The sequence below is a fragment of the Erigeron canadensis genome, chromosome 7 (genome assembly GCF_010389155.1).
Source record: "Erigeron canadensis isolate Cc75 chromosome 7, C_canadensis_v1, whole genome shotgun sequence".
In the NCBI taxonomy this organism is placed as follows: domain Eukaryota; kingdom Viridiplantae; phylum Streptophyta; class Magnoliopsida; order Asterales; family Asteraceae; genus Erigeron; species Erigeron canadensis.
In genome coordinates this window covers 26,374,804-26,390,123 of record NC_057767.1, presented here as the reverse complement: position 1 = coordinate 26,390,123, position 15,320 = coordinate 26,374,804, and the positions used below count along the sequence as shown (strand labels likewise).

Here is a 15,320-nt window from a genome sequence, read left to right as displayed (position 1 = left end):
AGATTCACGAATGCATAATGATTTTCATGATACACGATGATTTTCAGTGTAGGAAAACATATTGTTTTATTTTAATACTTGCTTTATTTTATTTAAAACCTAAAAATAGTTGTTTAAAAAATCAGGTTTTGCAGCATAGAATATATTATCGTATTACTAGTAAAAATATGTTTTCAATAAGAAAGTAATAGATCACTTCATTAAACATGTTAAAATAAATAAATAATCCGTAGTTGAAAAGTGGCCGTTGACTTTGCTTCAATCCAATCCGATCTAGACATAATTTTCTTGTTTTACATGATTTCATAATTTAATTAAAATAATTAAAACCCCAATCACACCTTGTTTTACATGTTATCCACACCCATAAAACACACACACACACACACACACACACACACACACACACACACACTTGCTTCACTCATAGGACAGAAACAACAAAAAGATAGATATGTCTGGTGGTGTGGAAGATTTTAAGGTAGTTGTAGTACCATCCGATCGGTACGGAATAGACCCACGACCACTTACAACTCCGACACCAGAATCAGAAGAACAAGATAATTGGCACGATTGTTCTTCTGATCTTCCTGCTGTTTCATATTTTACTAATAATATTACTGATGATGAACAACAACAGTTTCCAGCTCTTGATGCCTTGCAATTCTTTCGCCTTGAACCCGCTTCCGATAATTCCGGCAATCGAATTTTTCGGATTGTCGGTAAATATTTCCCAGGTAGTTTTCTTGCTAATTTTCTTTGGTTATAAACTTATAATCTTTGTTGATGTTTTTTTGTTGACTTTTTGAGTACTTTTCGATTTTGTTAGATTTTTTTCAGTTTTTTGTTACTGTAGTATTTTTAGCTTCCCCCAATAAGATTTTAAAAATCCAGCTTCATAGATTTAGAAAAGGGATTAGTTTCCTGGAATGTTAGTTATCTTTGACCGAATGTCTATAGTAGGGAAAAACTAAAGTTGTGTGTATTGTATGTAAGCAACTCGAAAAAATGTTTGTTGTATGTAAGAAAACATACGTGGCAACCATATACAGGTGCCACTTGTCAGATTTTAACTGGTTGAAACGAAATTCTTACATACAATAAACATTATTTTCGAGTTGTTTACATACAATACACACAACTTTAGTTATTTCCTACTATAGACATTCGTTCAAAGTTTATTACATTCCAGGAAACTAATCCTTTTAGAAAAATGTAACTTATGTACTTATGAGTTGAAGATTTGTATTTGTGGGTAACTCGAATAGGGAAAACCTTTTCCGTTATCCGTTTATGAAAAAGTCAATGAATTATATCTTGCTCTCTTTAGAAAGTAGGCAATTATTTTGGGACAATACATAATTATTTTGTGACCGACGGAGTACGTAGTTTAGCCCCTTATAATGAATTAATGATGTAATTTTGTTGTCTTTAATGTAGGGAATCGGAATTCCATCTGTTACCCATTCCAGATTTACGGTTTCTATTATTATACATAGTATCACAGGGAATTGATAATTGTGTGTGTGTGTGTGTGTATCAGAGAACGAATGAACAGAAAGTAGGGATAAAGAAACTGCTATTCGAATGGTTTACAATGTACAACAATACACATATATATACATATCAAACCGGTATATCTATTCCTAGTACCGCTTCATGTTAACAGTCGTGTCCATATGGGACTCTAACTGCCAGCCTTTGTTTTATTTACATGGCCAACCCTTAACTAATATTTATTAACATAACTAATATATACTTAATATACTTTTGTCATTATAATCCAATACTTCCCCCTAATGACAAAGTATATGTCTTCACACACACTGACTTTAGTTTTCAACGATGATGTAGTCTCCATCATTGTTGTCTCTGTCCACACATATTCCCTTGCCACTTCCATCTTCTTCTTTGGTTGCCTTTCCTTCCATGGGTTCTTCATGGTTGCAATTATCATACTTAGTAATCAGTTCCTTGCCATTGTCGAAATCAACTCTGCCCTTTAGCCTTCCATTATCCTGCCTTGCACTCGTTCCACTGCAGCCCGGTTCAGTCCCTTCTCTTGGCAACTCCTCTGCCTTTATTCCATTTGTACCCGTGCAGTCCATCGCCTTTGGTACAACACCACTGGAATATTCTTTAGCCACATCATAATAGGCTTCTAAGAGACTCAAATGCGTTCCATAGCATTCCTTTAAACCTTCTGCATACTCCTTTGGGAACCCCATTGCATAGGCAACTCCAATCCACTTATTTTTCATTGTAACTTGGGCAATTCCACCCATTCCTTTCACTGTAAGGTAAAGGTCTAAAAGGCATACCCTTATGCCATGTATCTTCACAGGCATGGGCCTTTCCGTTACTTCCAAATATTCTTTATAGAACCATATTACTAATTTCTCAAAGTGGTCTTTCACCACATCTTTACAACCCATAAATTCTTCACAGTTGTCAACCATATTCATGAACCCAACAAAATTTTCAAAATTAAATTTAGAAGGTACCTTTTGTTCTTGGTTTCCATTCACCAGTTCTTCAATTGTGTTCTCTTTATAATACAAAGAGTCACAATAATTCATCACGGCCTCCATGGCCTTCGTCCCGAACATATCAGGCCTTACATCTTCTCCCTCGCATCCTTCATCCTTTTCTGTATCGCTACAGCCCTCACTGCTTGTATTGTCAAATAAACGCTTCACCGTGCAATTGGAATTCTTGAAGATCACATCAAAACCTTGTTGCATCAATTGGCCCAAACTTAGAGTGTTTAGACCCGCGTTAGGGACATAGCATACTCCTGGTATCACAAATTGTCTGGTTTCTGTTTGTAGAATTACTTCTCCAATTCCTTGAACGTTTAGGCGGTCTTTGCCATTTACACTTGACCCCGGTGTCTCTGATTTGAATTTGTAGAAAAGTTCCAAATTCGATGTCATGTGCCTTGGGTACTCATCTGAAACATACCAAATATCATTCCAGTCCCCGCCATCCGTTCCTATTATTTGCCAATTTATTGATGCTGTAACGATGTCATCATATTTGCTTGTTGTGGCGTTTTCAATCCCTGTTCCTTCTTCGTTCTTCTCGACTTTCACTTGTTTTTCCTTCTTGAATTCAGCCCTCCTGTTCTTATTTGGGCAGTTCCAGTAGGCATGTCCTCGAATGAGACATATGTAACACCTTGATCGTCTCATCTTCTTCGATTTCTTTGCAATAATCTGCCTGGGTTGTTCACTGCCAAACTGATCGCATATATTCAAACGATCCAGTTTTTGTAAGACTTCTCTTTGTCTTTGATTCCAAAAGTGATGATAATAATGATACTTTTGGTGTAGAACACACTTAGGCCTTCGAATTCTGGGTTCACAGGTTCTCGGGATCTTCTCTCTCTGATACCAATGTAGGGAATCGGAATTCCATGTGTTACCCATTCCAGATTTATGGTTTCTATTATTATACATAGTATCACAGGGAATTGATAATTGTGTGTGTGTGTGTGTGTATTAGAGAACGAATGAACAGAAAGTAGGGATAAAGAAACTGCTATTCGAATGGTTTACAATGTACAGCAATACACATATATATACATATTGAACCGGTATATCTATTCCTAGTACCGCTTCATGTTAACAGTCGTGTCCATATGGGACTCTAACTGCCAGCCTTTATTTTATTTACATGGCCAACCCTTAGCTAATATTTATTAAGATAACTAATATATACTTAATGTACTTTTGTCATTATAATCCAATATTTAAAGCTAGTGAACTTTCACAAGGTAGCTTATTTAAGGGTTTACATTTTGTTAAAATATCAAACTTTGTGTGGATATCTATTTTATGTATCCATCTTTACTATCGGTATGTGTTATGTGTAGCTAACTCCCAGTTATTTTTGTTGATATTGTATGTATCTGACCTCTAATGACACTTATAAATCGTTTACGGGATGCCTGTGTTGATCTCATGACCGATGATGTGGCAACTTATACGGCTGTCATATGTGCAACAAAATCGTTTATGTGATAAAGAGGTCGCAGGATCCATAAATATCCATAATATAGAGTTAGATACATATACAATACAATACAGTTAGAAACATTCAAATATACTTAGTCCTGTATTTAAGTGGCTTAGTAGTTTATTGCATTATGATAAAGTTCTTTTAGTGTTTGGATGGGGATTTTTGGAAAGAAAGCTTATTTTATTATTCCTCTTAAATAAGTAAATAACCCAATAAATCTGAACATCAGAAAAAAAAAACGATTTTATTTTATATAATGCAATAGGAAAATAAGCTTAACCAAACACCCCCTTAAGTAGGCATCTGAACTAAGAATCCATCTTGTCACTTGGTAACAGGATATTTAAATCTAGGTTGCCAAGTGACCCAAACAATCAATGTTGAAAGTGAATGACCAAAAGATGCCCAAAGTTAAAGAAAAGTATGCTACTAACCTTCCGTGGTTCGAATGAAGCAGTTGCATATATCCTGGATTATTTACGAAAAATGCATGCATAATTTAGGATAGATTGCTTTGTTTGTGCCATGGCTACAATAACCTTAAGGCTTCTTTTAAGTCAGGCTTATTTGCTTAGGATAGCAAGATACTTTTACCAAGTTTAAGTCAGGTTTATTGCTGTAACTGGTAACAATGTGCAAATATGTTGCTGTTACCAATTATTTTTCATAGTACCTTTGCTATAAGAATCGGTAAAACATGTAAAAAGATATTAAACCTTTCAGTTGATTGATATCTGGAATTCAAATGAAATTGTAGAAATTGGTGATGAACTTGGCTAAAAATAGTTAATAACAAGTTGAATAATAATAAAAATGGTTAAATCTTATTCAATTTGAGTAAAGTGTTGCAATTTTGGGTTTGCTGAGGGACTGCTTATGTGCAGTTGTTGAGTAGGTGTACCCAGCACAGTTACCTTGGACATAAACTAATGTAATTAAAATATCATCACTCCTAGGATTCTGAAATTTGGTAATGTGAAAATGTGCATAATTAAGATGGATCTATCTTAGGTGAATGCTGATGGTAAGTAGCAGAGTTTGGTCAGAGCAGGGTTTTGTGGCTATCCAAGTATTTCCAGTCTTCATCAGGGATTTATGCTTTCAGATAGATGTAACTAAAATACGACACGGGTTCTATTTTTACGTAATAGAGAAATATAATCACTTCTAAATAGACCAGATGTAGAGTCTTATGAAACATTCAGGTTGATTGAGTACTGTTACACACAGATGCACCGAATTGTACAAGTTGTTGGAATGAGCAGGGTGCAGGGTAATAAGCACCAAATCATGATATTTACCTGTCAGAAACTTGATAAAGTAACCAAGATATTTAATTAATTATATCTAGTTGTTTTATTAGGCATCCGAAAGCTTATTGAGGATTAAAAAGTATTAGGCACCCGATAGCTTATTGAGGATTAAAAAGTATTTTTTTGACAAGATATGCCCACTAAAAAATGTAGTTGTTGTGGATGGAGTGGCATCCGGTCTCAGCTAGAACTACATCTAACCTGAAGTTATGCAATCTTTCTCCTCTGTTGTTATTGATGGTTGATTGTTAATATATCTTAGCTTAATTGCAGGGCATAGATTTTGATCATTGTTACATACTTACATATGCAAAAATCATATTATGTTATTTGCATGGATGATTATTATACTTTCCCTGTTTGTTTTTGTCAGTTATATCGTCATTCTATGTAGCTACAAATATCTTTAAGGCTAACTCTTTAATAATTTGTGTTGTAACCAATGAATACCAGCCCCAGTTATCGGAGGAGATTGGCTAAAGAAATACATTATATACAAAATTTCTACGGAGTTGCCAGAAGGACCGTTCTCCATTGTCTACATGCACTCCACTGTGAGGACAGAATATAACAACCCCGGAATCACCATTTTGAGGTGGATCTATGAGGAGCTGCCTTCAGACTTTAAAGACAGGCTTCAGGTTATCTACTTTGTTCATCCTGGTCTGCGTTCCAGGTTTCTTATTGCTACTCTTGGCCGGTTCCTCTTAAGCGGAGGGTAAGTTGCATATTATTTGTTGTTAAATGTGAATAAAAAATATCTTCAAATTGTATAGCACTATTTTTTTATATCTTATAGCATAGAGCTAGAGATTCCAGATATATTGTCAAATAGTTGCATACTAATATGACAGTACAGAAGTGGTAAAAAGGCCGTCACCCGTTGTTAGATTTATATACCATCAAATAGAAGTTCAGGAGTATTGACAGAGTTGTCAATACGGCTTCTTAAAAGAAACATGCATCAAAATGCAACAACCTAAATTATGAAAAGTGACATGCCACTTTCATGCTATCAAGAAACCAAAACACCCTAGCATCTACAAGAAGAAATTAGGAGTATCAATACAAAAACAGAAATAAATTGTATCCTGAATTAGTTGGTAGAACAAATATGACAGTACAGAGGTGTTAGGAAGTGCATTGTGGAAATGATCGTATGACTTGTAATATTCAGAATGAAGCAAGCTGTTGTAATTCAATGGGTTGTAGAACAAATTGTGGTTACTTTTTGGACTTGATAGATAAAACAACTAAAAAAGCCGATTCTTTTCTCCTTTTGACAGGTTATACTGGAAGGTGAAGTATATTAGTCGCCTGCAATATCTATGGGATGATATGAAGAAAGGATCAATTGAGATTCCTGATTTTGTAGTTGAGCATGACAATGTTCTTGAAAAAAGGCCACTTACAGATTATGGAATTGAACCAGACCCCCTTCACTTAACCGGCCTTCCGTCTAATAGTTTTACATATGGGAGATATGAAGATAGGTGGACATCTGGTGAGTTTATGTCATAGATTTTTGTTTTACTTGTTAACTTTAAGAGTGTGTGATAGATACAATTCTATGTGAAATGGGTTAGTGTTTTTTATATGATTAGCGATTCAACACATTAAGTACTATATTAATTTCTTTCTTGCCCTGTAAGTGAACCTGATTGGATTTGCATTCAACTAGCAAAACCAAAATTAAATATGTATGTATTTTGTCCCTCAAATGGTACTATTGGCTATTCTGGATCTGGAGTGGTTGATTCGCCAATTCTTCAAGTCTTCGTGTTGTTTGCATAATGTTTATCAATCAACGTATACTATTAATATATATGATTGTCAACTTGATACTTATCGAGTTTTGCATCTTGAATCACTCTTCGTGAAATAGTGATTTAAGCCGCCGGAAGGTTCCACATAAAGACCTCTTTTGGCAAATGGATCGTGAAATAGGTGAAGATGAACCACAATGAGAAAAATACTTGCCTCATTAGCATGGTGCATGGCTGCACTGCATACTTGTTTTTTCTAAAATAATTTTTTGTTCTATATACTATAAAAATTTTGGTATTTAATTTTGGATTTGGGTTTTAGTTTTCTTTGTGTTGTGCTTTTAATTAAATTGGTTAAGAGAAATTTGTGGGAAAATTCGGGTAAAATCAAATCTTGTCATTGAACTTCGAATAGTATTTTACACAGATAAAATTTTAGTGCAACGTCAAATTTTTGTGCCAAAATCTTCTTTAAAAAAAAAAATCTAAAATTGGCTGGAAACTTCGTAAACGTCATAGTTTGCCTTGAAATCATTTTAAGTTTTAAAATGGAGACGAAATTTAAATTTTGGTTAGGATATAAATTTTAGCCATATTGATAAAAGTTTTAGTGGGAAAACATCAACTAATTAAATATGCTGTTTGAAATAAATGATTCATTAACAAAGGAACCATGCAGCATTCTTGTTTGCATGATGATTATTATCTATGTGCTTGTTACTCGAGTAGGGATAACAAAAAATTACAAATATAAAGAAATAAATTACACCACATCTTCATGATTTCAAAGAACAAAACAAACTCAGACTTGAAAACAAACTCAATTGATGATATTTTGGTTCATTTCGAGTCAATTCGATCGTAATTCCAATTGTATGAAGTCTTGTAGACTTTAAAGAAGAAACAGTTTAACGTTTCGATTTTAAGTTAGCAATGATAATTTTCCCATTGAAATATCGAGTTGTAGCTAGTATAATGTTGAATATACCATCCTACATCGATCGTGAAGCTCAAGCATTTCTACAATTGATGGTAATTTTATAATTGTCGATGCATTTGATTTGATGTATTGAAGAAGTTCGATTGTGAGATTTGTATTACCTTGGAAGGAGAGGTGAGGTAGCCAATACGTGTTTAACGAAGAGATTCGTCATTCGTCAATTGTGATTGTGTCAAACCGTTAAAAATGATAATTTTAACGGAGTTTTTAATCAATTAAGAGAAGCATGAGAAGGAAAATTTAAAACTTGGAGATAAAACAAAAGAAATAGCTAAAGATATTTTATTTCATAATTAATATTCGAAGGATCTTCGAGGTTTTGCTATTCGATATGTTGATATGAAATCTGTTTCTCGAATAATATAAAGTGCAATCTACTTAAAGAAGCGTATAAATTTGAGGTATTCGTTTTATTTCAAAAAAAAAAGAAGTTTCAATTAACAATAATCATGATTTTGAATTTAAAAGTAATCGTGATTTTGAACAAGAAAAAATTATTAAAGTGGTCAATTTTTAAGGTATATTTTAGAATTTAGACACCAACAAATTACTAGTTAATCAGCCCGGCTTCAACCCGGGTATATTATATATATATATATATCCTAAAATGCCTGTAGCATTTTGCGTGCCAGGTTTTTTTACTTGGTTAAACCTCAGTGGCCAGGGGTATTTCACTAAACCTGCTATGCGGGGCCGCGAGGGAGTTTACTCCAAGGTCTCGAGTTTGAGTCTTGGTAGGTTCTCCCCAACGGTAGTTTCCAATAAAGGATGTGGTATGATAAAAAATGCTATTTAAGAATTAGTAAGGTACACATATCATGATTTGAAGTTTTTTAAAGGATTTTGTAGGAAGATGTTTAGAAGGATTAATTATTTTTCTTTACGAAAATGTAGATTATTTGTATTTTTTTATTCTTTAGAATAAGTAAATAGTAAGAAAAAGATGACTAATTTCATATTTATCAAATTTGCATACAAAGTTTCCTCCTGCTTTTGAGAGGACTTTCTATTTGTCTTCCTTATATATTGCAACAAATTTTTAGGGTATGTTATTATATATGTATAAGCAGTGTTGACGTGTTTTACACGTTTAGTATTTACATCACAACTCATATAACTATAAGCAATTATTATAATATTACCCGGGTAGTCACCCGGGTCCTTAAGCTAGTTATATATATATATATATATATCTTAAAATTCCTGTAGCATTTTGCGTGCCAGGTTTTTTTACTTGGTTAAACCTTAGTGGCCAGGGGTGTTTCACTAAACCTGCTATGCGGGGCCGCGGGGGAGTTTACTTCAAGGTCTCGAGTTTGAGTCTTGGTAGGTTCTTCCCGACGGTATTTTCCAATAAAGGATGTGGTATGATGAAAAATGCTATTTAAGATCCGCTTAGTGCGGGACCCTTTCGTTGTGCGATTAGCACACATTATATGCGTCTGAGGTAAAATTCACTTGTAAAAAAAAAGTTTTTATTTTTTTTTATTTTTATTATTTACAACTTTCGTTTCATCATATATAACATACCAACACAAATAATTAACAACATCCTATATTAGTGGGTTGGTTGAAGGGGGTGACTCATGACTCAGGCGTGACTCATAACTCAGGGGCTGTTGCTATTCTTTTAACTTACATAACTCATTATCTTTTTATCTTTCTATTACTTTCTTTTTTGACTTTTTGTATATGACATATATATATATATATAATTTGATTATTTTCTTAACATCTCTTATCAAATACACATATATCTACTTGATTTTATTTTTTATATACATACATTTTTGAATATTATTTTATTAACTTCCTCAATTTTATATATTTATACAATTGGTTAAAACGGTTTTTTCAGCCTCGAAAGTACAAGTATGCACGAGGATATTTATATAAGAAATGTTAAAGAGATCGATGTCAAATTTTACATGTTAGCTCATACAATGAACGAAATGTTTCTCGGGGCAATGCCCAGATGACATATCTCGTTAATTTCTAAAATGAGTGAAACATTTCTTATTAAATACCTTCATTAAAATTAGAACATACATTTTCTAATCTAATATATGGACTGTTTGACATTAGAATTAGAAATAGAAGTACAAATCAATATAGAGTCAATTGAATGTCCTATTTGAGTATTTGTGACCATTATATTCACATTATAACGTTATTTTCTAGCACTTAGAAGGTCCCCAATGGTTCGTTCTCGCGCTCGTCCGGCTCACAAGGATGAGTCCACACCGTTGGGTGGGACTCGTTCCCCTCTCGTTCGGGTCGTTCGTCCAGCACGTTCGTCCCTCCGGGGACTAGTCTCGCCTCTAATTTTGTTTTTTTTTTAATGTTAAAAACTATAAATTCAAAGGAAGAAGACAAACATAAATTTCATCTTTTGGCAACTTTAGCTCCTAAACGGTTATATGGTTCAAAACAGGTTCAAAAAAGTTACAACTTTAGTCCTTAACGGCTAGTTTTTCAAAATGGCTATATATAGACTTCATCTGAACCACCATGTCACACCACTCTTGCATATATTCAGCTATATTATACCAAAACACACTTTCGTATACATAAATCATCATGAACAACCAGTTTCATTCAAGTTTATCAACGTACATGAGACCCGATTTGTTTCCTACTGGAGACGATGATGAAGAGCTTTTTGGTATGATGGCCGAATGTGTTGATTTGCTTGAACAAGGTGAATCATCAAGACCATACATACCCCGTAGCGTCGTTGAAAGAGATCGATATGGTGCTAACGAGCGCCTAATGGCAGCTTACTTTAACGAAAACCCAAAGTATTCGTTGAAGAGCTTTAGGCGACGATTTCGTATGTCTAAACCTATGTTCATGCGCATTGTCAACGACATAATATCATATCCATCTCGCAATCCAGGTGCTGTGCCTTTGCATTTTAAAAAAATGCAAGACAAGCAGCTTGATGCCCGAGGAAAGCCTGGTTTCAGCACCATCCAAAAGTGTGTATGCGCCATACATCAATTGGCGTATGGCTACAATCCTGACTCGCTTGACGAGTATCTACAGATGGGTGAAGAAACAACAAGGTGTTATCTAGACTATTATTGTAAGTGTGTGTTTGAACTTTACAGGGATGAATACTTGCGTAGACCAACACCAGAGGACATACAACGCTTGTACGCTTGACATGAAGAGCTTCATGGCCTTCCAAGCATGCTTGGAAGCATTGATTGCATGCACTGGCGTTAGAAGAACTGCCCCAAGGCATGGCAAGGTCAATTTACGTGTGGTGATCATTGTCATCCAACCATCATGCTTGAAGCAGTAGCTTCATACGATAGGTGGATCTAGCATGCTTTTTTCGGCACAGCTGGTTCAAACAATGATATAAATGTTCTGAACCAGTCGCCTTTATTTAGGGAAATCATTGAAGATCGTGCACCTGATAGCTCGTTCACTGTTAATGGCACCCACTACAAAAAGGGTTACTATCTTGCGGACGACATTTATCCCGAATGGTCAACTTTTGTAAAGGCGTATTCATGCCCTCAAGATGAGAAGCGAAAGAAATTTAAAAAGTTTCAAGAAAGTGCCCGGAAGGATGTCGAGCGTGCCTTTGGAGGGCTTCAAAACTCATGGCACATTCTGACCCAACCAGCAAGATCAAAAAGCGTGAATCGGATCACTCGAACAATGTACGCATGTGTTATATTGCATAACATGAAGGTTGAAGACGCGGGGTACGCCATAAGCTCACTCGAGGAAGGAGACGACATTGACCCAATCGTCTTACCGGAGCGTACGTTCCAGGAAAGGATTGCACTTCATCAACGTACCGGCAAGGAGCTTCGAGATCGCATTGTGCATCATGCTCTTCGCCATGATCTTACGGAGCATGTATGGCGCCTCCCGGCTTAATGTGTGTTTTTTATAATAAAGTATTGTTAATGTTTTATTTTAATGTGTGTTTTCTTTATTTGAAGTATTGTAATGTGTTTTTTTTAATAGATTGTGTAATGTTTTTATTTTTAATGAAGTGTTTTTTATTTGTGTATGTTTTAGTTTGTTATAATTTTAGAGGGTTAAAAGTGTAAAGTTTGAATAAATTGGTAGAATAAAATAATTAGTGGGTTCAAGACTAGTCTTAGGTGGATGAGTCCATTGGGTTCATTTTGAGGGGATTAGTCCTTGAAGTGTTTTTTGTTGATGTGGCGCTGACAGGGACTAGTCTGAGGTGGATTTGTGACCTCCATTGGGGAGCCTCTTAAAATCTTCATGGAGATAAGCAATACCCTTTTGCTGCATAAGAAGCAAACTTGACACAAGCCGTGTGAAAAATTGCCCAATAGTTCATTTAATTGAATGAGTCATATGTCCGTGCAATGTGACGACGATGGTGCTAGCGGTGCGGGACGGTGGTGGCAGTGGTGGTGGTGATGATTGGTGGTGGTGATGATTGGTGGTGGTGATGGGTAGTGGAGGTGGCAACAGTGTCGAATGTAAAAGTAATTGATGTTAAAGGAGGTAGTGTAGTTATATAAGGATTGAGAGATTTATGTTATAAATTATTTCACTAAAAGTATTATAAGTATATTAGGTGGAGATGTTTAAATTAATAAATAAAAGAGAAGGATATTTTGGTTATATTAATTTATTTTTTGAGATTTTGGAATATGAGTTTTTTTTTTTAATAAGGTATTATAGATATAGGTAGCGAATTCTTTGTCTGCATGTGATTTGATTTCAAGCATGTGCATCTATTATTGTTTTACAAAATATTCTAGATTGAATATTTGGCGGAACTCGTATATACCAACGGTTGAGGTCTTTTAATTGTTTTTTATGCAATTTAGTTTAATTAAAAATCATATCAACCTTCAACCATTTCAAAACTACATCTACTATTTTTATTAACATGTGTTCCTGTACCTATTGTACTACAAATGAACAGGCTGGTCCACTATACTTGAGGGGAAGTTGTACCTTTGAGAAAGTAATATCTTCTAAATTTCAGACTCATCATCTTCATATTTAAACTTTAATTTTGAATTCCTGATTTACCATGCTCCGGTGGACTGTACACAATGTTTGTAGCAGATGCGTGTCCAGTCTTAGCTGCTAAAGTTTGTAACTTTAGTAGTCCCGAATCATCAAATCAAATATTTAAATAGACAAGTAATAATATAACATGTGTGTGCCTATCTTGCCACATGAATGATTTTTAATTTGCATTAGGTTCATGTCATGATTTTTAATTGGCTAATGGCTACACTCCATTTCTTACTAATGATTGGTAAAAAAATGTTTGACTAATTCTGAAAATAATTTTGTAGTTTTCCAAACCGTAAACACACTTTGAAGTTTGACCTTTCTAGTAATTTTTATTTGAATAAAGTATTTAAAAAGGGGTTGATTAGATTTTAAAAGAGTTATTTTGACTTGAAAAAAAAAGTATTGTTGCATATATATAGTAAAAAAGTTTAATTAATAAATAAAGTTGATAGATTTTACAGTATCAGTTTGTAACAAAATTTATATAATCTAAAAACGTAATATAAACCTGTGATTTTAAAATTAAAAAAATAAAAACTTTAACAATTAGGGGTACATTGTCTCGTGGGATACATCAATAAATAACAATATAAAAAACACAAGGAATAAAACGCATTACATATACGTCTTTATGTGAGATAGGAATAGGATCACCTTTTTTTATAAACAATATATCTGATTTAGACAAACAAAGGATAAATTAATAACACCAACTACTACTATCTTGTCTTTGAATCACCATTCTATATATTTTGTTATATATTATTATAGAGGTAAAGTTTCAATTATTTATTTCTTGCAAGCCGAAACTCTATTCCAGCAATCATTTTTTTTAACTTTTAGTCAGATAATACTGTCCACGTCTTACATTTTTATTTTCTCCGTATTTATCATTATATAATATATTTGGACCCCATAACTCGTGAAAATGTATACTAAAAAGTCGTGTAATGACCCAAAGGCCACTTATTCACCTACTTAATCCACTTGTTCGATCCCCCTTGGCCCAAATTCATAAACAACAAGTACAACACTAGACACTAAAATGCCGATCGCCATCATTTGCTGTTTTTGTATCATATTATCATTAACATTTTTAGTAAAAACAGAACTGCTCAATTTTCTAAAATATTACTTCTCATATTACTTCCAATACCATACTGTTTATATACACAACCATCAATACAAAGAATGTCTAGTTGATCTTCCAAGTATTCGGTTCCAAGATCTTCAGGTACGAAGGAATAGTCAATTGGCAGAAATATGTCTAATTTGTCATGCTATTTACGATAAGGACGACGTTGTATGTAAACTAAGTCGATGTAGTCATTTCTTTCATTCCGAATGTGTTGGGAAATTGATTCAAGCCAAACAATACAATTGCCCGGCTTGTTATGCTTCCTTCTTCTCTGGCCCCCGCCCATGATGGATATTCTACAACATCGATCGTACGTATAAGGTTTTGATATATTAGTTTCCTTAATTAGTAAGTCGTATTTTGTAAGAAATGGTTTTTTTTAAAACATGTAAATGTGTTTTATTTACTTGTTATTGTATGCTTTTTTAACCATTTATGCTTAATTTATCTCCTCATACGCTTCAATAAATGTAATATGCATCACATGTATGTTTTTAACCTATCAGTCGATGGAATATATACATATATATATAGACTAATCGAGAGAATGAAAGATGTAGAATTGACTGGTTTTTAAAAATGGAATTCAAAGTGGTTGGTTAAAGTGGGTGATTTTTTTATTTTATTTATTTTTACTGTTTTGCAAGTTATATGAAAAAGACAATTGACTATGGAAAAGGGTCAAGTGTCTGCGTCTTTTCTCAACTTTTATATGCGTTATCCACATCTTTTTTTTTTTTCTAAAAATTTTTTTGGTTTTAAAACTACTGTACATTTTGATTTTAGTTTTTAGTTTATCTAACATATTTTTGTTTTTCGCTTTTGGTATTCCATAATTATTTTTATTGTATAAGTGATAAGTATGTAAATAATAAACAAAGGAGTACTATTTTATATATTATTTATAAATTGAAGTCTTTCTTAAAAAATAAGACGGGAAGGAGTGGTGAGGAACTTACTAGTGTGGATGGACAAAACAAAATTGAGGAGAAATATGGAGGGGTGGTAAAATAATCCCCACCTTATGAGTAGTTATTTAGGCCCAT

At 33.9% G+C, this 15,320-nt stretch overlaps 2 protein-coding genes across 2 annotated transcripts; both read left to right on the top strand.

Annotated features, from left to right (window-relative positions):
• Positions 1-378: 378 nt before the first annotated feature.
• Positions 379-7,057, top strand: LOC122607328 (ganglioside-induced differentiation-associated-protein 2). Its single transcript, XM_043780282.1, has 3 exons — positions 379-737; positions 5,790-6,054; positions 6,623-7,057. Exons 1-3 carry the CDS (start codon positions 455-457, stop codon positions 6,855-6,857), a joined length of 783 nt encoding a protein of 260 aa, XP_043636217.1. The 5' UTR covers positions 379-454; the 3' UTR covers positions 6,858-7,057.
• Positions 7,058-10,718: 3,661 nt separating this feature from the next.
• Positions 10,719-12,002, top strand: LOC122609179. The gene is made up of 3 exons (XM_043782238.1): positions 10,719-11,154; positions 11,216-11,358; positions 11,490-12,002. Exons 1-3 carry the CDS (start codon positions 10,719-10,721, stop codon positions 12,000-12,002), a joined length of 1,092 nt encoding a protein of 363 aa, XP_043638173.1.
• Positions 12,003-15,320: the final 3,318 nt, after the last annotated feature.

Excerpts from the sequence above, each read along its gene's own strand:
- LOC122607328 (XM_043780282.1), top strand. The coding sequence starts at position 455 with ATGTCTGGTGGTGTGGAAGATTTTAAGGTAGTTGTAGTACCATCCGAT. Across the intron at positions 738-5,789 it reads TGTCGGTAAATATTTCCCAG|CCCCAGTTATCGGAGGAGAT; the intron begins GTAGTTTTCTTG and ends AATGAATACCAG. Across the intron at positions 6,055-6,622 it reads CGGTTCCTCTTAAGCGGAGG|GTTATACTGGAAGGTGAAGT; the intron begins GTAAGTTGCATA and ends TCCTTTTGACAG.
- LOC122609179 (XM_043782238.1), top strand. The coding sequence starts at position 10,719 with ATGAGACCCGATTTGTTTCCTACTGGAGACGATGATGAAGAGCTTTTT. Across the intron at positions 11,155-11,215 it reads TGACGAGTATCTACAGATGG|GGATGAATACTTGCGTAGAC; the intron begins GTGAAGAAACAA and ends TGAACTTTACAG. Across the intron at positions 11,359-11,489 it reads CTGCCCCAAGGCATGGCAAG|TCGCCTTTATTTAGGGAAAT; the intron begins GTCAATTTACGT and ends GTTCTGAACCAG.